The following is a 24856-nucleotide window of genomic DNA, read 5'->3' as shown; positions in this document are numbered from 1 at the left end:
TCTGTCCAGTCTGTTGGAACAGAACCACAGAAACAGAACCGCTCCCTCAAAGCTTCCTGCTTCCCTACAGGCAGCAGGGCTTCGGACACATAACTTGTACTGAAGCTCCTCCCACACAAGCCGTCATCAGTTGGACCTGAATGACAGATGGGCCTGAAGGGTAGAGATTTACACTGACTGGCCACTTGATTAGGTCCACTTTGCTGCAGGTCAGATGTAAACAGCTGGACCGGGACCACAGACACAAAGTGACACAATAAAGAATCCTGAATCCTAATAATTCATGTCTAAAGTGGGAAAACATATTTCCTCAGAGGTTAAAATAGTCTTTCATCTGATGCAAAGTTAAGAAACACCATCTTTTGGGGTAAAATTTTCAACCACCAGAGAGCCCAATGTGCACCAAATTCAGAGACTGACACATCTCCCTCAATGTAAAATGTTCACACAGCAGAACTTCAGGCCGACCCCCCCCCAGAATCAGAAGAAAGTCTCGTATCCCATAATGACCCTCTTTGCATTTGCCACATGCAGCACCGTCACATGTCTGACAGCCTCCCATGGTTCATCCAGGAGCTCAGATCAAAGCCTGCACACATTTACAGTCATGCAGGGGAGGGCAGGGGGGGGGCAGGGGGGTCTGTCCCTGCACCAAAGGAAACGTCTGCATCACCTCAGGTCGTCCTCAGAGGATGTGAAGCTTCTCCATTAATGTTCCTCATTAATGGAGCCTGATGCTGACAGTGACGAGCTCCCAGAGGAGGAGAGCCTCGCAGTCACCGTACCAGGAACTGCTGGATGTAGAACCCACAACCCAGAAGAACAAACCACAGGCACAAACCTAAATAAATTAACCTGATGTGACCAAACCAGGAAATAACAACAAACCAAAGGGTGACAAAGTAGATGACCTGACAAGGAAGACCTGAAAACCAGAAACTTTACAGGGCCAGTTGTGGATGATCATCATCCTGAACCTGGAGGAACCTGAACATGCAGGAAGAAAACCACAAAACTGGAAAACCAAAGGGAACGTTCATCCTAACTGGAGTCAAGAACCAATCAGATCTCCTAATTCAGCTGTAACTTTGCATTTATACATTTATTCTGCAGACTTCTTTCCTCTTTCTTTTGTTAAGCTGAAATTTATATGCAAAGTGCAAATTAATTAATTAATTAGTTAATTAATTTAGCAAACAAGAATATTTCTTTTAGAAGCTCTGCATTTATGCAAAAAGTGTTTTAAGCTCCGCAGATCCATACAGAAAGATCCATGTGGATCTGTCCGTACGGATCCACATGGATCCATAAGGATCCACAAAGATCCATTTGGATCTGTCCGTACGGATCCACATAAATACAATGTGTTGCGTCGTTGTAAATCTAATTTGTGTGTTTGTTTCACAATAGCGAAGCTCCAACATGTTTCCATCTTTGCATCTATGCAAGAAGGTGAGGCTGATAACCTGACAACAGCAACAAAGTCAGAGACCCCCCAGTTGTTAAAAGTGTTTGATCTGCCGTGGGTCTTACCTGGGGGGTCCCCATGTCTTGGTGGTGTGGCAGTCTCTGAGTGGCTGTGGGGGGATTTGGTGGTGCTCCTGGACTCTGGTGTGGTCACCACAGTTAACGTCCTTTGTGAGAGCCTGGGGGTGGTGCCAGCGGTTGTTGCCGTGGTGACAGACGAGGCTCTGGTGGACAGCGTTACATTGGGCCCCCTTTTGCCATCGTCGTCTACGCTGTCTGTCCCTGTTGGCCCCCAGTCAATAAATCCTGGCACCGTGGTGGTCCGGCCCTCCTGAGAACGGTCGTAGCTGTCCCACTTGAGCTGCCGCCGAGCTCTGATGAAGAACCTCCTCCTGGGTGGAGCTGCAGGAACCTCCTCCCTTCCAGTCAGAGGATCAGCCGTCTCCATCCGAGAGTCTCCCAAAGGGCACTCCTTACACACCGTCGGTCCTTTATGTGCCGCCTTATGGAACCTCTGATTCTTGACCTTCTGTGCCGCCCCCAACCTGTTGTCCTGGGGTGGAGGAACAGGGTGGAGGAACCGACGGGCCAAAGGGCTCACTGTTCTCCATTGAAGCTTATTAGGCATATCCCAAAGGGGCTGCAGGCGAGGGCGAGAGCGGGGCGCTGCTTTGGATGTGAGCTTGCCCCCCTGACTGAGGGGGCTGCAGGCGGAGAAGTCCAGGGTGAAGTGAGTCATGGCCAGCAGGATCCACACCCGGCGCCCCACACAGCCGCCTGGCCTCAGGGCGGTCTGACTGCAGGGAGAAAAGAGATGAGGTTGAATGTCAGTGGGCAGGATCTGGTTCTTTTGAAAAATTTAACAGAAACTCAGTTCAACTTTGACTTTTCCTTTGGCACAAATCCTCTCAGCTTGAACAGAAACTCACAGTAACAATAACTTACACATTTGCAAGAACTTCTCATTTTTATTGCACAATCATATCAACTCTGAGACGATTAAAACAACACAGGCTGCTGGGCTGCTTCCTCATCGCATTCTACAAGAGCTCCCAGAGATGTGCTTCCTGACAAGACGGTACTAGCAGATCCGTGCTGAGAGATGCAGACGTTTAGAGATCTGCAGACGTTTAGAGATCTGCAGACGCTCAGGTAGCTGCAGACGATTAGATATCTGCAGACGTTTAAAGATCTGCAGACGTTCAGGACGCTGCAGACGTTTAGAGATCTGCAGACGCTCAGGTAGCTGCAGACGTTTAGAGATATGCAGACGCCCAGGAAGCTGCAGACGTTCAGGAAGCTGCAGACGTTCAGGAAGCTGCAGACGTTTAGAGATCTGCAGACGTTCAAGCAGCTCTGTGTTCAGGCGAACGATCCGGAATCAGACAGTTTCTCTGAACAACCTTCAGTGCCCCCTCCCCACCCTCTAGACACGGCTGCAAATTGATTCCTAGAGGGAAAAGCTCATTATGGACATATCTCTGATCTGGACTGTCCTTGGCGAGGGGCTGTTATTCTGGACGCGTCACAGAGGTGATGATGACGTCTCCATAATCATCATAAGAAAACAATCATCTTCCTGCAGCTTCTCCTGCCTGTCATGAGCACAGATGGAAGTTCAGACTGACTGTTACCCCAGAAAACGTTTGGACCAAAACAGATTCTGTACTATGGAGTAGATCAGACAGACAGAGCATCAATCCCTACAAACAGATGTGCAGACACAGCGACCAGGAAGAGCAGCCTCCTCTACCTTTCATCAGCTGAGGGGAAGCAAACTAATGGTTTAGATGGGCTGCGCTTTAGGGAACGCCACTGACAGAATAACATGGCGAGGTCAGTGTGCTCCGACCGCTGTAAATGATTGTTTGTCTTGAGGGGTTCTGTTTGTGGTGTTCTCTATGCAAAGGCTTTTTGGTTCATGTGACACAGGTGAACTGCATCACCTGACCCTGATGGAAAACACCAGTTTGGTTTGATTAAACTGTGAGAAATTCCCTGAGTGAGGTTTAAAGTCATTAAACCTCCTAAAGGCACGATGAACAGCCACTAACTCCCACTGCCACAGCTCACATGGACGCAAATGGAAAACAGAGGTTTCAATCTAAGAAATCCCAGTGATTCTGGAAGAAATCTGCATTTGATCTGGTTTGAGGTTAGGGACATATCTGACCATCCTCTGAGGAGGGACATCACATTGTTCTGTTTAGACGGTTTAGATGAAAATCTGATTAGGATAGGACTTTTGGGTTCACGGGTTCACAATGCATGGCGCCATTTGTGGAGTGGGACCTTAACTGCAGTCTCCCATCAAAGCAGAGCCAATCAGCTCCTGGTTGGGGTGGGTCGACATCGATCCAAACTAAGAAACGCTGCTCATGGAATGACACACATTTCACAACAGCACAGGCTGCAGATGAAACAGCACGTTGGAAGGATGAAAGTCCAGAATTTGGGAGGAAGGAGTGGGCTTTGACGTGGCAGATGAAGAAATGTAGCTGGAAGAGCACAGATGGCAGGAGAGGTGCAGCATTCATGGTGGGACTGTGTGCTGCTGCAGCGCTTTAGGAGCACATGCTCCATCATTCTGTCACCGCTAACGTCAAACCCAAAGTAAGCTCTGACAATATGGAAGGAAATCCTTTCATAAGACGCAGCAGAACCATGCAGAACTGCTCTCCTCTGACTGGGCCATTCGAACAACATGCATTCTGATTGGCTGCAGGGTGTCCGTTAAAAAGCGATCATGGACGACCGTTAAAGAAGTTCTGATTACATAGCCTGAATGTTCTATCACTGCGCTGGCGGCCAAAACGCTGCGGCTAACCGGGACAACAGAGACCTGGAAGAATGTCTGTCCATCTGTCTTTATCTGATTTACAGTGAAAACATTTTTATTATTGATTAACGAAAGAAATGGTTTGTTGATCCACATTTATGGATCAGAGTTCATGGTGGATTTTTCTTCCATCAAAGCGATGTAGGAAATGACTGATGGACTTTCTTTCTTTGAAACAAACTTTATCTTCATCATCTGGACAAAAACAGGCGGGAAGAGGAGAACACTCCTCTGAACTGACGCTTTGGATCGCTGAACGTTTAGCAGATAAACCGCTTTCCTCCACTGATCAGTCCTCATTCAGGAGCTGCAGCAGAGCCAGGTCGGTAAAGGTTACCATGACAACACGTCACACTAAAGGCATCAACAGTGCGCTCTTGTGAATAATGTTAAAACAGTAAAAATAGAAAGATGAAAGAACTAATAATGAATTATGACACCTCACTTGTTGGGACTCATAGATGATGAGCCTCTATGGCGCCTCAAAGGTCAGAGTCTGAAGGTCAGCTGCTGGTTTCCCACCAGTTCGGGTGTAAATGTGTGGATCAGCTGCTCACAGCCGTCATTCGTCCTTCCACTGAGGAGTCCCAGCAGCTTCCAGCTGCCTCTACAGCTTCTCATCACGTTCACGGTGCCTGGATGGAACATTTGACTTGTGGCGTTTCACAGCAGTGTGTTTAACCCTTGTGTTATCCTATGACCCCCCCTTCCATTGAGGTGTTCTCCTACCATGACAAAGGTGGATAAAGGTGGAAAGATTTCATGTAATCCATGGACACCAGTGAAGATCACAAATCATTGAAGAAAAAAGGTTCAGAGCTCTGTCTAGTGGGTCTAGATGACCCAACTCCCAATGTTAAAGTGCCTAGGATAGCACAAGGGATTCACTTTGCTCCTGGGCTCAAATAGAGGATTGCTGAGGGGCTTCAGCTGGACTCGCCAATATGCCAGATGAAGACCTTCTATTTCCTGGTGTCATGGGGGGGCTTTTCTCAATCAACTCAAATGTCCCTCAGGAAGGTTTCAACCACCAGCGAGTGTCAGAAGTCGTTTCACTACATCCAGCAGAAAAAGCCTCTGGACAGTGAATCAAAGTTTGGGGAGTTCTGACTTTAGGTCTCGTCCTGACGCAGGGAGACTGGAAGCACACGATCGGAGAAGTCCCGTCACATGACCCACCTTTGGCTTTCAAAACAAGGCCAATGCACACAGGGGGCGGAGTCAGGCAACGGCAGATTTGATCTGAAGAAGTCTGTAACTCCTTGACTTACCCATCAGGCCTCAAAAGAACGCCGTCTGGGGGTCATTTCCCGTAGAAGGTCAAAGTACAGATCAATTATGTTGGAAATTATTATTAATATGAATATGTTTATTATTGAATTTTATTTATTTGAACTGTTGGTCTGTCTGTTAAACCTCAATCTGTTTCTGCAAAAAGCTAAAAAATGTTCATTTCAGTGGAAAAACATTGAAATAATCAAACATGGAGTTCTGTGAAGCTGCCTTCAGGCCGACACTTTTTCTGTCAAATACACCATCCCTCCTTTTTCACAATAAAAGCGCTCATCTGGTCGTCACAGTAACTGAAGCCGTCTGTTGGCTGTGAAGTGGCAGCTCTTCCTGGCGGAGCGTGCATTCCCACCAACAATCCTGGCTGTTTGTGTCCTGCAGACGCGGATTGTTGTAAAACACTGTTAGTCCTGCAAGACTGGGGTTTCTGCAAGAAGTGTGCTGAACAGTGACTCCGTGGGGATGTTATGGGTCCGCGCCACAGCAGTAAAAACCGGACCGTGTCATGTTTGTACGGATCAGGCCTGAACATTTTGATCAGCTTCATCGTCTGTCGGACGTTGCTCACTGTCCAAATGAAGCCAAACGCAAACAGGAATTCCCGGACCACATCTAATCAGTAACAGTTCTGATCTGGTCCAGTTTTCCTGAACAGAACCACACTCTTCTTAAACATAGGATGAATTAAGAACCTGGTTCTGCATCAGTGACCCAACAGGGAGGACGAGGTTACGCCGGTCCGCCATGCTGCCGCCATCATAACAACCCTACAGTCCTGAGCTGCAGCGGGAATGGAACCTCTCATTCTCACGGTTCATCTGAACGATGAAGGAACCTGCTGGAGATGCTGCTCCACATCATCACACGTGTTATGGACGTGGTTTAGAAGCTCACATTGATGGAAGGTTTGGAGTTCGGTTTGATGAAGTTCATTGTGTCCAGATGTGAAATCCTGACGAAGCACAGTAGAAGAAGAACCTAAGCGAGCTGCAGGGTCCTGTCTGAGTCTGGTCTCATCCTCCTGCTCCACGACTGTCATCAGAGTTTTCCCTCATCATGGTCCCTCCACCGCATGCCTGACCTACTTCCCGTCCGTCTCTACCATCTCCTGTGTAAAGCAGATGTTAATTACAACTCGTGTTGACTTTGCAGAGGGGAGGTCTGGGCAGATGGCTTCCCCACCTGAGGAGGTAAGAAAAACATGCCCCCCCCCCACTTAGCACTCCTCATCTTGAAGCCAAAACAAATGCTGAGCTGTGTTTTGAGTGAAGGCTGATGGCTGCAGTCTGCCAGCAGCCTGTGCTCCCACTCAGAGGTGGGTTTTCGGTTCCTGTCACTCTGCTAACAAACTGGCAGCCAAACGTGGCCGTTTATTCCGATTGGCAGAAGCCGTGGATGGAGGCTGAACTCTGAGATCGGCGTCTCTCCCACTCCCTTCTAAAAACAGCAAAGCAGGATTCACCAGGGAGACGCTGCAGCAGCTACAGGTCACAGAGTTTCAGGCGGCGGTGGGCGGCTTCCTCTGTGGCTCCACCGCGGGACAGCAAAAGGTTAAAATGAGACTTAGCCAGAGCACGCTGCAGCTCCTCCAGCAGCTTTTTGTATCTGTTGCTAACAGGACTGATTCCAATCTGCTTCTGTTTCTGCTCATTTTTGATTCACCAGTTAATGTTCTACCCAAACAAAGCTGCATTCATGCAATAATAATCAGATAATCCTCACAAAATGATCTGACCGCCATATGATGACGACCACGACACAACTACAGGTCTGCAGCGGATGAAGATGACGGCGGGAAAATAAACTAAACATAAAAACGGTTTGGTTTCCTCTATGGGGTAAAAAAATGAGTCAATTTACTACTCAGAATAGTTTTCTGTACAGATTCAGGTTCATTGAGGAGATTTTGTACTATAATGAGAGAACATTTGTCAAAATAGAAGCTGGGGTTGTTAAGTCACATTTCATCACTACATAAATTGGCTTCCTGCATGAATCTTCTGATCTCTCCAGGTCAATATTGTCTTCTTAGCTCCAGGATTTAGTCCGACTCTCTTTCAGGGTGTCTCAGTGAGTCGTCCTGCTAGTGCAGGAATCTTTTCTTTTTAACTTCCAACAGCTGAGCAGACGGATGAGAGCTGAAAGCCTCTTGTGTTGAACCGGACGGAAAAGAAAAGGAGGGAAGAAGAGGGGCGGGGGGGTTTGGGGGGGGGGGGGTAAAACCACGAAGCAGCATAAAACAAGTTGCTGGATGTTTATAATCACTATGTTACAAACATACCTGTTGGCTCCAAAAATGTTCACATGCAGACGTGTCAACATGCACACAATGCGACTCATGTTCACACACGCGTCCTTCAGAATGCATAAGAACTCGGGTCTCTCAGGTTTGGTTCGCTATGAGGCGTCTCCCACGCGGTCAGTTTGGTCAAACCTCACTGGCAGAAGATCATTTGACTTCTGTTTTCTCAAAGGCACGGCGTCGTCGGAATCTTCCTGGGACTTCTGGACAGACGACATCTTTCAAATCACAAAGCAGAATCTGGGGCCAACCTTGGCATCCTGCAGCGGCGGCAGACAGAGGACTTTCTACAAGCATAGATCTGAAATGCACTCTGGGAAATGCCGAGCTGGCCGAGTCTGTGTGAGCATTCCTGCCTCAAAAGCGGCGTGCAAACGCTGGGGAGGGAGACGCTTCCTAAAATAGAGAAGGACGTTTGCCTGACCCTGAGAGAGTGGCAGAGATGATAAAGAAAAGAGAACAGCCAGAGCTGTGAGCTGCTTTAGCCCCCTCCCCGGGGGGAGGAGGGGGGCGTCCATGCTGCAGAAGAAGGACGTTGGTGAGCAGCAGAGCAGGATGAGCTGCATTCCACTGCTTCATCAGCATCTCTGTCCAGAGACGGATGCAGGAAACGTTTGCCACACATTCTAAGCGTGTAAATATGAAACAAAAGGACCATCAGTTACTCAGACGCCTGAGCCTGAAGGAGGGAAACGTCTGCAGGATTTCTTTAAAATCACACCTGCAGACTCGCAGCACAACGTCCTTCATAAAAACCTTTTCCGTCTGAAATGATGGAAACTTTCAGGGCACATGTTTCAGATATTTATCTAAAACAAAAATGTAAAGAGTGCAGATCTGCATGAAGACACTGTCTGCACGTCGATGGAGGTATGAAGAAAGGACTTCTTGGAGAAGAGGATACTGTTTCCAGAAAACATCTTCTGTCATTCAAACCGTGTGATTTGATGCTGATCATTTTCTGTTTGACAACCTGAACTTTTTCTGAGAGAAAAATATTTGAATCTAAAGTCCAAACTTCTACTTCTAGCGGTTTATTAAAACATCTCATCGGCCTTTTTCCTCTTTTGGTCTCTCATTCTGACTAAAGATGAACTCCTGTTTCCACAAACTGGTGGGCCGCTGCGGCTAAAGGAAGATCAAACCGCTCCGTCTTTGCTGCAGCACACAAAGAAAAGCGGGAAGAGCTCTCATTAATTCCAGTTTGTAGCTTTGAAAGAGGCCGACCCAGAGAAAAGCCAGATTCACCAGCAGCTCCACTGCCTTAAGCAGCACAAGCTCCAGCCTTTGTGTCTCCAAACCGACTGAGTGGAGGCATCAAACCCGTGAGCTTCAGGAGCCGTAATGATTCCTAAATGTTCTGATCATCACCTTGTTATGAGAAGAACGTTTAACTTCCTATCAAACGTGGATCCAACACGACTGGATGAAAAAATCCTGATTGGATTTAGAGATGAAGTCGAGCGTTTCCACTTCCCAAAGCAGAGTTTTGTACGCGTGAATAATTCTGCTGTTATTGTATTTTATGAAGTTTGGCTGCGAGTCATTAATCACTAAAAGCTGTGGGGCGGATCGGCGCCACAGGCAGGTGGAACCCAGGAGGTTCCAGAGAAGAAACCCAGAATGAAAGGAAATCAATATTTCTGTGAAGAAACTGAGCTTTGATGGAGTGTTCCAGCCTGAAAAAAGGCTTTATTTTAGAAAGCAGCTTTTGAACAACCGAGTGGCTCCTAAAAAATGTGACGGGTCACTAAACTCCATGGACAAGTATCGATGAAGCAAAAGAAAAAGGTCAGCAGGCAAACAAAAGGGATTCTCATCACCGCAGCAGATAATTATAAACCAGAGATGGAGGTGGTGCCCCCTCCCTGAGGGAAACCCTGAGCTCAATCATACAGGAGCTTCTAATGAAAAGGGAGGAAATGCAGCGCAGAGCAGAGAAACGTCCCGCAGGAGGAGAAACATGGCCTCCACGGAGAACCAAGTCCCTCCTGGATCCAGCAAGGAGCTGGACATTTCAGCATTTGTTCCATCAAAGTAAAGGTCTGAGTCTGCAGGTCAGATTTTGCAGGTCCAAGTCTGCAGGTCCAAGTCTGCAGGTCCAAGTCTGCATGACACCAAGACCAGATACCTTCACAGCTCAGGACCCCTGGTGAAAAGCAGGTTTCAACCGATATCAAACCTGCCCTTTATTTCTAAAATCCTAGAAAGAGTTGTAGTTAAGCAGCTTTACTGCCACCTACAGGACAACAGCCACTTTGAAGACTTTCAGTCGGGGTTTAGACCTCACCACAGTACGGAAACTGCACTAGTTAGAGTCTCTAATGACTTGTTATTGGCCTCAGAAAAGGGTCTACTTTCTATTCTGGTCCTGTTGGACCTCAGTGCAGCCTTTGACACTATCGACCACGGTATTTTACTCCATAGATTAGAGCAGGACATAGGGATCTGCTCTCCAGTGGTTTAAATCCTATCTGTCCCATAGGTATCAGTTCGTTAATGTAAATGGCCATTCCTCTCAGTGCACTCGAGTCAACTATGGAGTCCCACAGGGCTCAGTCTTGGGACCGATCCTGTTTACGCTTTATATGCTACCCCTAGGAAACATAATCAGGAAACACAGCATTAATTTTCATTGTTATGCCGACGATACGCAGTTGTATTTATCCATGAAGCCTGACCAGAATGACCAGATAGAGAAACTGAACGCCTGCATCAGTGACATCAAGACCTGGATGACAATTAATGACCTCCTCTTGAACCCAGAAAAAACTGAGGTCATTATACTTGGTCCTAAAAACCTCAGAGATGCTCTGTCTGCTCAGATAGTCTCCCTGGATGGTGTAAGTATAGCCCCCAATTCCACAGTTAGAAACCTTGGGGTTTTACTTGACCAGGATTTATCATTTAAGGCTCACATATCTCAGGCGTGCAGAACTGCCTTTTTTCACCTGCGGAATATTGCTAAGATCAGAAATATACTTTCTAAGATTGATGCTGAAAAACTCATCCATGCATTTGTTACGTCGAGGCTGGATTACTGTAACTCCTTGTTAGCAGCGTGTCCTAAGAGTTCCTTAAGAAGTCTCCAGCTTGTTCAGAACGCAGCAGCTAGATTGTTAGCTGGAACCAGCAGAAGAGATCACATCACTCCTGTGTTAGTTTCACTTCACTGGATCCCAGTTGATCCTAGAATCAAGTTCAAGATCCTCCTGTTAACCTATAAGGCCTTACATGGAATGGCCCCGTCCTATATTAAGGACCTCATAGTCCCTTACCAACCAATCAGAACACTTCACTCACTAAATGCAGGACTGCTTGTGGTTCCTAGAATTAGTAAAAGTACGGTTGGAGGTAGAGCGTTTAGCCACCAAGCCCCTGTCTTATGGAATAAACTCCCAGCTCATGGAAGAGAGGCCGACTCAGTTTCTACATTCAAAGCTAAACTGAAAACATTCCTCTTTGGACAGGCTTATTGTCAGACTAGTTAGTATTCAGAGATTATTTAACTTAATGTTGATGTGTTTAAATTAAACTTAAGAATAACTATTTCTTTTAAAAGGCTGCTAGAAGTTGAAGCTGGGGTAACTATGGTGCACTGGGGTTCTGTCCTCTTTCCTTTTTTACTTCTACCCTTCCTCTCCTCTATTCTTGATCATAATTTATCATTTAGTTCTCTATGTCTCTGTTTGCTGCAGTGATTCATGTATTGTCCCTCTTTCCCTCTTTCCCCTCCTGGGGAGTGGGAGTGCTTCCAGACTCCAGTTGTTTCATCCGTGCTCCTGTTCCTGACCGAGTACCTCGTCTCTGCTCCTGCTCCTACACCTGGCTGTGGATCCTGTCTCCGGCTCGACTCGCGCCTTTGACTGTCCCCCCCCCCCCCCCCCCCCAACTCCAGCTGGATGAAGCTCGTCTGCTGGACTTTAAATATGTAGTTGTAGATTTAGATAAATTAATTCTTCTCTAAGAGTTCTGGTAAATCGCCTGTCCGTCCTGGGGGAGGATCCCTCCTTCATCACCCCTGAGGTTTCTTCGTTTTTTCCGGAAATTTTTTTAGGAGTTTTTCCTTACAGAGAAGGGGGGTCTAAGGGCAGGGATGTCCGGTTTAGTTTAGTCAGTTTAGTATTTTCCTATTGAATTCTATGTTTTCATGATCCTTTTGAGTTCATGTTTTACTTTTTCAATTACAGATACGAAGCCCATTGAGACGACTGTTGTTGTGAATTTGGGCTATAGAAATAAAATTGAATTGAATTGAATTGAACTGTAAAAATGAATAGAATTAAAGGACTGTTTCTATTAAACAAACGTTGAAGCAGAAATGAGGTGAATAACAAAGTGCAGCTTGACAAAAAAACGGCGTCACAAGAAAAAGCCAAACTGACTGCAGCCACATCTGCCAACAGGAAGAGTGGCTCTGCAGCACAGATCAGGTCAGACATGGCATGAGCGGGTCGATCAGAACCAGTCTCATCCACTGTGGCCAACCTGGAGATGGTGGAGAGCCACTGGCTCTGAGCCGAGGACCACAGCCGGGTCGCTGAAGGTTCTTGCTCATCCAGGCGTAGCCTTGATATTTGGTCAGAACAACTGCATGATGGGATGAGCAGCGAAACGTTTCAAAGGAAGAAATGATTAATGACTCTGGGGCCCAGGAGAGTCTCAGCAAAAGACCAAACCTCAGCACAGCTGACCCGCACCAAACATCAGGTGTTAGACCGCTCCCCCACAGACAGAAAGTGTTCATGCACATTTTGCTGCGCAGGTCGTAGTGAACATTTATACAACACATAGTAGTAAGGGGGAAGAGGGTGAGACGCAGGCGTGTCCTACAGATTTGTCATTTTCTCAATCCCCCCACATCCTGCAGACTGAACAAGGAGCCGTTAGAGCTGTTCACGTGAAACGTGCACGCTCCTGGCTGCAGCCCGACTGTTACAAATGAGAAAATGACCTAATCAGAGTGTACTTTGAGTGGACGTCCTGCAGGCGCTTCTGTGTGCAGCACTTATGCAGTCAGTAAGGAGCCAGAACTCACACCTCACTGACGAGTAGAGGACGCCGTACGACGGTCCCATCAATACCGATTCCATCGGCCTTACAAATACTTCATGATACTCTTACCACACGCACCCCAATGGTACATTCCATTTTCAAGCGTCCCTTGAGGTGGCCGTCCGAACCTGTAGTTCCTACAGACACACGTCCTTCCCGTTAAGAAGCAGCCTCTCCTCTACGACCCTCTAAGGACTTGGACAACCAAAACCACCTTAAACACCTTTTTTGCACACTTTGACCCTCCCAGTAGCAGAGCCACCATAGATAAATAGATAGAGTACTTTATTAGAGAGCATCCTCTGTCTGAGTGCTACGATGTGGTACGGGACCTGCACCACTCAAGACAGGAAGGACTTGGCCCGGGGCAGACCCCCCCACCTGGAAGGCTGGTCGTACAGCTGCAGACCCCGCCTACCTGGAAGGCTGGTCGTACAGCTGCAGACCCCGCCCACCCGGAAGGCTGGTCGTATAGCTGCAGACCCCGCCCACCCGGAAGGCTGGTCGTACAGCTGCAGACCCCGCCCACCTGGAAGGCTGGTCGTACAGCTGCAGACCCCGCCCACCTGGAAGGCTGGTCGTACAGCTGCAGACCCCGCCCACCTGGAAGGCTGGTCGTACAGCTGCAGACCCCGCCCACCCGGAAGGCTGGTCGTACAGCTGCAGACCCCGCCCACCTGGAAGGCTGGTCGTACAGCTGCAGACCCCGCCCACCTGGAAGGCTGGTCGTATAGCTGCAGACCCCGCCCACCCGGAAGGCTGGTCGTACAGCTGCAGACCCCGCCCACCCGGAAGGCTGGTCGTATAGCTGCAGACCCCGCCCACCCGGAAAGCTGGTCGTATAGCTGCAGACCCCGCCCACCTGGAAGGCTGGTCGTACAGCTGCAGACCCCGCCCACCCGGAAAGCTGGTCGTACAGCTGCAGACCCCGCCCACCCGGAAGGCTGGTCGTATAGCTGCAGACCCCGCCCACCCAAGACACCAACTGTTTGTACCTCTTCCCTCTGGCTGGAGCATCAGAACCCTCATGAACAGACTGAGAAACATTTTCTTCCCCAGAGCTGTGAACCCCCGCCCCACACAAACACACACACACACACACATACATAACCCTCTGACCCGTGTCAATACACTGTGACATGCTTTGGCTGCACTTTCCATTTCTGTGCAATAACCATTTCTATTTTACTGGGAAGTCTTTCTTTCTTGTGAAGGTACTTATTGAAAAGAGCTGCTGGAAAGTAATTCTGTTGTGCATAATGACAATAAGAGATTCAGATTTTTTATAAAATATTAGACAATAAAGTGTTTGCTCACGTTTATTCGTTACCAAACTTTGAATGACAGCCGTCAGCCGCCTCTGTTCACATCATGTTATGGCAGTAACAGCTACAAATAAAGACTGAGAGACAGCATCAAACCAAAGAGAAGAATCCAAAAAAACAATTCGGACCCTGAACCGGGCTGCAGCAGAACTCAACTGGCTAACTTTTTCAAAGTTCCAGAACCCGTTTGTTGTTTTGAAGGGACTAAAAATGGATTCATCCACTCAGAAAAAACACCACAAATATGAATCACAAACTTTAGAAAACGAGTTCCTTCCAGCAGACATCAGAACAGAGAAGTCTGGACCCACAAACCAAAAGAGACGCAGCAGACGCTGTTTTTAGGAGGTGAAGGCGGAGCCTTCCAGACCCTCTGCTGCTGCCTCAAAGTGGGGCAGAAGGAGAAGAGTCTGCAGGTGCCAGCTGGCAGCCAGAGAAACGCAAAGTCACCCAAGCTCCTCACCTGAGCCGCATCAACCCCCACAATGCTCGGCGGCATCCTCACAAATGCCTTCATTTCCACTGGAATGTCGCCTTTTCTCCAGTCTGAGCTTCCTTCACGTCTTCCATCTTCTCACCCCTCAAGGTAAACCCCCCCTGAAGGAAAACTATCCAACTGTTCTCCAAGTCCTCCAGAGCTCCGCAGATGAAACACGGCAGAACGGCAAGATGCTTCGTCAGACCGCAAGAACCTAAGAAAGGACTGGTCCGTTAACCAGGAACACAACGCAGGACTCCGTCCCGCTGTTAGAGCCCCCGTCAGCTAGGATTCTAACAGCATGACAGAAATACCCCGGAAAGTCCATCACTTCCTAAAGCTTATGAGCAAAACACGAGACGACTCCAAAGAGGATCTCAAAGTAACATTTGAATATTTAAAGTCTGTGTTCATTTCACATAATCATGGCTGAAATAAATAAGAGTTCACTTTGAAGATCAGGATTTAAAAACATTTCTGCTCTGAAGCGCAGAGGTTGGATCTGCAGACCCCCCCCCCAGTGGACTGTGGTTTGTGTGAAACAGTCTCAGACCAGAAACGCGCTCTAACCCTCACCCAAGCTCCAAACCGCAACTTCTGACTCACTTCCTGTTGAAGCTCCACCTAAAACTTCCAAACTATTCTGTGTTTTTGAAATCTAAAAATGAAGCTGATTAACCATGAAATCGTTTTTTCCGTTTCTGTCATCTGATCACTTTAGCCCCATAAAAGGATTTGAACCACACATTTCTGAGAGCGGGACCTGAACTCTGCTGAACAACCCACTGGATGGAGGGAATAACTCTTACTATTCATTTTTCAAACGACTACTCGCTGTAATGCTAAATCAGTTGATGATGAATTCTTTATAATCCAGCTCCAGCATGTAAATAAAGAGCTTTTTCCTGATAGATCAGATATTTCCTGAGATATTTTTACATCTTAAACAAATGTGTTTGGGAGCAAAACTGAACAAATCAACCAACAGATTCTAATCTATACTATCTATATGTCATTGTAGGATCAAATGGTTTCAAAAACATTTGATTTAAAAACCATGTCATTTAGTCAGTTCTGTGATGTCGTGGGCTTCTGGGGTTTTAACAGTCAGGTGGGATTTACCTGCAGTCAGCAGGTGAGATACACGTGTGTGATAAGCAGCAGCATACTTTTCATTGACAATCGGACTTTTCTGAGGAAATAAACAAACAAAAGGTTTGTGTTTTCCAGCTCGTGAACATTTGCACATCCATGAGCAAAAACTCAGGACAGAACGGCTGCACATGATGAAAAGCATCAAAGGAAAAGAAAGTCATTTAAAGGAGCTCAGAGAAACGGAATCAGGCCTCAGATTGTGAAGGACAGAGGAAAATCTCCACCTTCACAGCTCGTTCGTTCTCTAGAAGCTGCAGAACATTATCTCATTTTAGTTCAGCAAACATCGCCTGCAGGCAGAACGTGACGCGGGTCATTTGGAGACGTGCTCTCCTCCAAGAACATAATCCTCAGAAGCAGACTGTGCAAAGAAACGAAGGCAGGAAAGGTCAGCAATGTTAGGATGGAGATATTGGGATTGGCCATCATCTCTGTAAATACACGGGCCTGTGATGTGACCTTTTCCTCTCAGCTCCTTCCCATGCACTTCTTTAGGAACGTTTCTCTGCTCCACATGTTCCCCATCTCTGAAGGGGTTTCTTCTGCAGGACAAACTCTTCCTCTGAGCTCTGAGGCTGCTGTGTGAAGCTGAAACTACAGATTTACGGAGGAAAACAAAGCAAATGGTCGGGTGGAGTGTATATATCTGTGTGGTTAGAGGGGGTCCAAGATGCAGCCAAGGCTGTTGCATCATCCCATTAATTACTCCCGCTGCACAATGTCCTGCGGTACAGTGTGCCTGACCCACATGTTCAGAGCAATACTCTGGTCTGGAAAGAATTAGAGTGAAAAATGGAAAGGAGGACAGAGCTCTGCTCACACGGGTCCCTGGATATCAGTTTTCACGCGGCCCTATGCCGCATACATCACTCTCCTCCAGAGGATCCCATAAATGTAATCATTATTCCTGCAGCCTCACAGTCCACCTCTTTGTGGAAGCCCAGAGTCCTAACGGAGAACGCCGCATGTTGTGGAGCGCAGCGTCCAATAGACAGACCAGGAGCCACAGCGCGCTGGTTCTGAGTCCGGATCATGTTTAGCTTTGCAGCAGCAAAAATGTTCTGAACTGGAGCCACTAAACGTCTGCAAGCAGGTGAGACACCTCTTCCAATCAATCAATCAATACTTCATTGTCCCGTGAGGGACATTTGTCCTGGGCTGAGGAGCCCACCGCTACAAGATAAAGAACACAACAGAATAAACACACACAATAAGACGACACCCACAAACACAACAGCCAGAGGCCGCTGCTCTGGACCGTTACGTTTGTTCAGCCGTCTCATGGCTGATGGAACCAGCGCCTTCTATCTGTTGGTTTCATGTTCGGCTGCTCTGAAGCGGATGGTAACAATCCAAAGTCAGAAAGCAGAATCTGAGATGGATCACTGAGGATTTTATGACCCAGACGTGTCACAGAGCACTCATTCATTGCTGCAAAGATGGAATTTCACGTGTATGACCTTCACAGCTGTTTTCACCGTGTTACCAATCCTGTTTTGGTTTGGAACAGACAAACCGGACACACAGATCGCATGGATGAGACTTTCAAGCACAGATGGGTAAAATGTCCACGGTATCGGCTACTGACACCGAAATGAGTCCAAACCCGAACCAAAAGCGGTTCTGGTTTGCTGTTAAACTCTGGTTCCAGGAGTTGGTCCCTGATGGCGCCGCCCATGAATCTGAAAAGTCTGCCTGTCCTTTTATAGAAATCAAGGTGGTCACATGACCCTGACATCATCTGTGACACAAAAACCAGGAGCAATGTGGGGTTCAGCGTCTTGCTCAAGCACACTATAACATATAAGCATGTAGAGCGGGAATTGAACCTGTGTACTTCCAAGCAGAGGTCGACCGCTCTACACGAAAATGTCAGCACTATTTTCATTTTCACCTTTAGTATAAGAACTGCAGGAAAACAGTCCCCGTGTGGCTTGATTAGACGACAACAGGCTGCCGCGGTCAACGCCGCCATGAAAACACGCCACAAAGGCGCCAAAGAGTTTTCATCAGGAAGTGCAAAAGCACGAACGGCCTGAAAGCGCCGACACAAACACGTCCAAGGACGTCCACAGGGCTCCATGTGGGACTTAACAAGCCGTCCAATAGGATGGCAGAATTCATTCCACATCAGCAACACGTGTTGCTGATGCAGACGTCTGCGCAGCTGCAGCCGCAGCCAGGCAGGACGTGAAAGGATGCAGAGGTGTGCTGGCCAGAACCCAATCCCAAAGACAACCAGCTGCAGGAATAGCAGTAAGATGACGCTCGCCGTCTGCAGCGCCGCCAACATGTGGCGACGCACGGCTTCACCTAAAGCTGCAGGTTTGAAAGCAGTCGTTTGTACATCCGGTAATGAAAGACCAAAGTCCGGTTCCTCAGGCTGCTTTTCTGATGGCTAACTGTCACAACGCCAGCAAACAGCCAAACAAAGCCCAACAGCCCAAGCCCCCCCCTCGTGCTCCCAGCATCCCTCTCTGCAGTCTCACACTGCATCACTGCTGAGGATCTTTAGCATCACGCAGGAAAACGCCAACACGCTTCGTCTTCCTCACACGTGATGGATGAGAGAGAAGCAGAAAGCAGCCTGCAGGTGCAGAAGTCACATCCTGTGGAAATCATCTGTGAGCATCTCTTTAGCCTAAGCGTGACTCCGGGGGGGCTCCAGAGCTGAGAAACCGTGGACCGACACCCACCAACCCACGGCGACGGCAAACTTGTGGTCTGAGCCTGAAATAACCGCCAACCTTGGAGAATTCCAGCTGAGCTTCAGCTCACAGCTTGAGATGCGTCAGAAAACCTGTGAACGGACGGTCACTCTGACACCAGGGTCATGTGACCCCCACCAGGGTCATGTGAGCCCCACCAGGGTCATGTGACCCCCACCAGGGTCATGTGAGCCCCACCAGGGTCATGTGAGCCCCACCAGGGTCATGTGACCCCCACCAGGGTCATGTGAGCCCCACCAGGGAACATGACCCTGTAACAATTCCCTTTAACTGCCACACGTCAATCCTTTCTCACATACACCCATATGAGGGTTTGCCCCAGATGGGGGCGGGGTGACCCGTGTCTGTTTGGGTTGTCCGGATCCACAGAGGCTCATTGAGGAGCGGCCGCACAGGTCCAAACGACCACGTCCTCCCTGCAGCTCCAAACTTTAACCAATCTCTGCAGGAGAGACTTCAAGCCTGAAGAACAACTGCATGCAGGAAACATCTGCTCACAGCTGTCAGCTGCTGCTGAAGCCACGCCCCTCACCTTTGTGGCAGGAAGTGACGGCTATTTATTCAGAGGTGAGGTCATCCTCCCGGTCTGTTCAAGTGGACTCGGCTTCACCGTAAAGACGAGCTAAAAGTATTTTGGATCCATGTGACCAAAGAGGACCTGATTCAGCTAGTGGAAGCAGAGGCTGTTCTGATTAGAGCGCCTGAAGCCGCTCCTGTGGATCAGCGGCTGCAGGAGGCCGGTCGCCCACTGTCGCCCACTGACGCCCGCTGACGCCCGCTGTCGCCCGCTGACGTCGCTGACGCCGGCTGTCGCCCGCTGACGCCCGCTGTCGCCCGCTGTCGCCCGCTGATGCCCGCTGTCGCCCGCTGACGCCCGCTGTCGCCCGCTGTCGCCCGCTGTCGCCCGCTGATGCCCGCTGTCGCCCGCTGACGCCCGCTGTCGCCCGCTGACGTCGCTGACGCCGGCTGTCGCCCGCTGACGCCCGCTGACGCCCGCTGACGCCCGCTGAAGCCCGCTGATGCCCGCTGACGCCCGCTGACGCCCGCTGACGCCCACTGACGCCCACTGACGCCCGCTGATGCCCGCTGATGCCCGCTGAAGCCCGCTGAAGCCCGCTGACGCCCGCTGACGCCCGCTGACGCCCGCTGACGCCCACTGACGCCCACTGACGCCCGCTGACGCCCGCTGTCGCCCACTGACGCCCGCTGATGCCCGCTGAAGCCCGCTGAAGCCCGCTGATGCCCGCTGACGCCCGCTGACGCCCACTGACGCCCACTGACGCCCGCTGATGCCCGCTGAAGCCCGCTGAAGCCCGCTGATGCCCGCTGACGCCCGCTGACGCCCACTGACGCCCACTGACGCCCGCTGATGCCCGCTGAAGCCCGCTGAAGCCCGCTGATGCCCGCTGAGGCCCGCTGACGCCCGCTGACGCCCGCTGACGCCCGCTGACGCCCGCTGATGCCCGCTGACGCCCACTGACGCCCGCTGACGCCCGCTGTCGCCCACTGACGCCCGCTGATGCCCGCTGAAGCCCGCTGAAGCCCGCTGACGCCCGCTGACGCCCGCTGATGCCCACTGACGCCCGCTGACGCCCGCTGACGCCCGCTGTCGCCCCACGTAACCCTTTATGACGGGCCGCTCTTCAATTCATCAGCTGATCCGTCATCTGCAGCTGTTTTGGCACATGACCTTCTTTGCCGCTCCGGGTCAGAGTCACTGGTCAATTAAGACATCACACACAGACACACAAACACACAAACAATGACACACACAGCAAGACCCCCCCCCTCCTCCACAGCAGCAACAGTCTATTTCACTGCAAATGAGGTTAATCAGGCTCCAGAGAGGCTCGGATAATAACCCTCATAGAGGCCAGTAGGATGGCACCTAAATCACAGGACAGTCTGTCGCCCCGCCTCGCCCCCACATCGCCCCCGCCTCGCCATCGCCATGTTTGCCCTCCAGTGTTTTCCAGAACTGCAATTCGGTGGGTTTTATGAATTTTACGAGCAGCTCGGGGAAAAAGAGGGCAGAAGATCCTGGAGATTCAAAAGCTTTCATCTCCACGCGCTTTCACGAGAACCTCATCATACGTGTGGAGGAACGGCAGCGGCCTGCGGCGGAGCATTTCCCGTTCCTGGCTTCAGGTGCAGCGCCGCGTGAACTGATCCGTCCGGCCGCAGGGCTCCACCTCCGCTCTCCTGTGGTCTCAAATGATGGTTTCCCGTCTAACCTCCAGGTTTTTGGGGTTTCTGGCTGACGCTGCTCCTCATGTCTTCAGGATTTCTCTCAGCAGAGGCTGCAAACCTGATCCTTTCTGGAGACGAGCCGCTCCGATGAAAACCAAACACTCCTGAGGACATTTAGACCCAATCCAGACCCCTATTAGACCGCCATCCAGACCCCCATTTAGACTCCATTTAGACCCCCATCCAGACCCCCATTTAGACCCCCATCCAGACCCCCATCCAGACCTACATCAAGACCCCCATTTAGACTCCATTTAGACTCCATCCAGACCCCCATTTAGACTCCATTTAGACCTCCATTCAGGCCCCCATTTAGACCCCCATCCAGACCCCCATCCAGACCCCCATTTAGACTCCATCCAGACCCCCATTTAGACTCCATTTAGACCTCCATTCAGGCCCCCATTTAGACCCCCATCCAGACCCCCATTTAGAACCCATCCAGACCCCCATTTAGACTCCATTTAGACTCCATCCAGACCCCCCATTTAGACCCCCATCCAGACCCCCATTTAGAACCCATCCAGACCCCCATTTAGACCCCCATCCAGACCCCCATTTAGACCCCCATCCAGACCCCCATTTAGACCCCCATCTAGACCTCCATTCAGGCCCCCATTTAGACCCCCATCCAGACCCCCATTTAGACCTCCATCCAGACCCCCATTTAGACCTCCGTCCAGACCCCCCATTTAGACCCCCATCCAGACCCCCATTTAGACCCCCATCTAGACCTCCATTTAGACCCCCATCCAGACCCCCATTTAGACCCCCTCCAGACCCCCATCTAGACCTTTATAAAGACCTAGATCCACACCCCATACAGACCCCATTTGGACTCTGATCTCCTGGACCCCCCAGCTTCAACCTAACATAACTACGGAGCAGGCTGGAAATGGCGCGAAGAGAAGCTGCCGGAAGCCAAATTTACTTTTGTTTTTTTACAACATACCACCTTCTAATGATCTGCGTGTTTGGAGGTGGGGTTCGGTCTGACAGGTGTGTGCACGAGGCTGACAGAGCTCACCTGAGGCTGTGTGCACTAGTTTGTGCGCACGTGCGCGTATGTGCGCAGTTGGCGCTGTTCTGCTGGCGCCTCCTCGTGGCCGGATTGCGAATCATCCCATCCCTTTTGGACAAAAACACTGGGAGAGGCTTTCTTTTTAGCTGCAACTGTTGTTGTTGGAACAAACACGGATGTGCGCGTGACGTGGAACATCCATCCACAGCTCCACCCGTGGATGGATGCGCTGAGCCTGAACGCAGACGGCAAGTTGTTGTGGCGCAGCTTCAAAAACTGACTGTAGTTTAGCAGCTGTCAGTCACCCCCCACCCCCCGCGCTTTCTGCAGACGTCTGAACATTATTATATTAACAATATTCAGCAACACATGTTTCTGATACATGAACGTGCACGCGTCTTACCTGCGCGTAACACTCCGTTTTATCCACATTTTTCTTGCCTGTCGGATCCGCCTCAGTCCTCCGGGAATCCTCCCATCTGGATTCAGAGTTTCCACCAAAGTCCACGAAATTCGGCTTAACAGAGGCGGACGGAACCGTCCAGTTCCGGGCTCGCTCCAACCGTCCGCGCGAACATCCCTCACGCCGTCCCCGTCAACATTGCGCACAAAGAAATCCGTCTGAATAGCGGAGCAGCAGTTCAGCAGTTCTGACAGTGGGAGTTCTTCTGTCCGCGGAGCGGGCGGCCAGGTGAGCCGGAACCGGAGGAGCTGCTCTCAAACTTTACCTCCCCGCACGTGAAACGGTCCCACCGAACCGGCAGAAAGGACGGAGGAAGCGGCGGGAGCCGGCATGACGCTCACCGGTGAATGACAGCGCATCTCCAACCGTGGACATCCAGAAACACCAGCACCCGCGCGTGGGAAGCCAGTCTCCACAGGCGGGGGGTCCTCGTTATCCACTCACGCGGCTGGATGTGTTCGCGGCGCGCGCGGATGGAGAAAGTTGAGAGAGAAAAAAAGGCTCCTGAAAAAAGGGATGAGGGTGGGGAGGGGGTGGGGGGAGGACGGCCGCTCTCCTCCCGCAGCTCCCCGCCTTTCTGACTGACGAACCAGCTGTCGTGACGTCACTAAACGCCAGCCTGTCATACCCGGGACATCACCTGTGCTCACCTGCAGCGCGTGACCTTTGGAGGGACGGTCGACCAAAGCACACCCGTATCACTGCCTCACAGCTGACTCGTCTCCATGGAAACACGTCCATCATCCCATAATAGTGCATCTGTAGTGACAGAATGCTGCTGGCACCAGGTCAGCATCACGTGATCACCGCTCCTCAAGATCAATAGCCGATAGGAACATCAGGACGTTCTCCAAACAGAATCGAGGGAACCTTTTCCAAACAGAACATCAGGATGTTCTCCAAATAGAAAGGTGGAACGTTCTCCACACAGAATATTAAGACATTCTCCAAACACAACTATGGAACAATCTCCAAACAGAACATCAGAATGTTTTTCAAACAGAATCGAGGGAACGTTCTCCAGACAGAACATCAGGACCGTGGGAATCAGACTCCTGAACAGCTGACAGGACATCACGCTGTCACTTCACAGCAGGACGTTCTGCTGTGGTTCTGTTTGCCTCCCTCACTCATGGTTCTTATTGCACATCAGACAACACATACCAGATTACTGTTTACTTCATTACATTTCAGCTTTTATTCTTTATTGCATTTTAACTTATTGCATATTGCTTACTAGATTTGCTCCTAGTACTTTTTGTGTATTTGTGTGTACTTTCCTGTGGGTAACGTATGAACGTCTGGAGGAAGAATCTCGTTGCTCTGAGAGCTTCAGCCGCCTGGACACTGCTGTCATCCGCCGTCTCCCCGTTTGAGGTGAACGTCTCACCTGCAGGCTGTCTCCACACCTGAAGACAGCAGCGGTGCACAGATCCCTTTCCGTTAGAATCAAGGAGGAATCGTCTGATCTGCAGCATGGGGGGGGGGGGGGGGGGGGGGGGGGGTCTGCCACCTCAGGGTCAGGAGTCACACCTGCGTATTTCTGTGCAGCAGCTGCTGCTGCAAAATAGCATGGACTGTTCTATTTAGTGTATTTATTTTACCCCCCCCCCCCCCCCCCCCCCCCCCGCTGGCTGCACATTTCTGAACAGCCACTCTGCTGCCGGGGGGGGCACTCTGCTGCCAGCAGATGAATTACAGCTGTTTATAAAAGCGACTGCTCTGCACACGAGGAGGCAGCCTCCCTCCTCCACTAATTGTTGCCATAAAACACTTGTGTGAAATGCCGTCATTACTTTATTACGGTGTGTACATACATCCTGATCCAAGTGGATGTCTCCGTTTGATGAAGCCCCCAGCAGCTCTCCTTCTCCTCCTCTCCTATTTCTAGATTTGACTGCTTAGCGTGTCGATGTCACACGTGTTCGTAAAAAGACCTGCACGCCGTCGTGTTTGCCTCATACGGCCGACTGCTGCAGCCGCATGGATCTAAACGGATGAAGGTGTTACAGGAGAAGAGGTCCGGGCGCAGCTCTTCAGAAACACTTTGAGGTGAGGAGGATGGTGGTTGTAGTTGCTGACCTCCTCCTGCTTCTTCCAAAGATGACGTTCCATCAGATCTTTGGAAAAACATTTTGCAAGAATCGGTACACACCAGTTTGTTCATTCCCACTTTTAGTTTCCAGACTCTTTCCCAGGTTGAGGTAATGATGGCTGGATGAAGCTTCATGAAGCAGTAAAGCCTTTCATCCAATAGGTTCACATTTGTTGGATACAAATATTATTAGATGGTATGAATCTGAAGTGTGTGGCATCTCGCAGAAACCCTGTAAATAAAACTGTTAGCAGAACAAAAAGGTATCAAACCGCAAATGTAGTTGTATACTGTCTGGATGTGTTGTTGTGTGTCTGGTTGGTTCTCCATTACCATCCTATCAGTCTGGATCTGGAAGTCCCACAGGATCTTTGCCCTCTCATTCTC

General features: G+C 49.9%; 1 protein-coding gene across 2 annotated transcripts in view; it reads right to left on the bottom strand.

The window, feature by feature from the left end:
* The window catches only part of ajap1 (adherens junctions associated protein 1), a 44566-nt gene extending 21307 nt beyond the window's left edge, over positions 1-23259 (bottom strand). The window contains exons 1-2 of one of the 2 annotated variants that reach the window (XM_023956269.1): positions 22315-23259; positions 1534-2264 (exon numbers count right to left, since the gene is read on the bottom strand). In XM_023956269.1, the coding sequence (XP_023812037.1) occupies positions 1534-2264; positions 22315-22343 (760 nt within the window). In that variant the 5' untranslated portion in view covers positions 22344-23259. Of the gene's footprint in view, positions 1-1533; positions 2265-7877; positions 8200-22314 lie in introns of those variants that run through there. The other variant, XM_023956268.1, reaches the window with a different exon arrangement.
* Positions 23260-24856: the final 1597 nt, after the last annotated feature.

The sequence above is a fragment of the Oryzias latipes genome, chromosome 7 (assembly GCF_002234675.1).
Source record: "Oryzias latipes chromosome 7, ASM223467v1".
Taxonomy (NCBI): Eukaryota; Metazoa; Chordata; class Actinopteri; order Beloniformes; family Adrianichthyidae; genus Oryzias; species Oryzias latipes.
The sequence above is the reverse complement of the archived record's forward strand: the minus strand, read 5'-3'. Positions and strand labels throughout refer to the sequence as shown.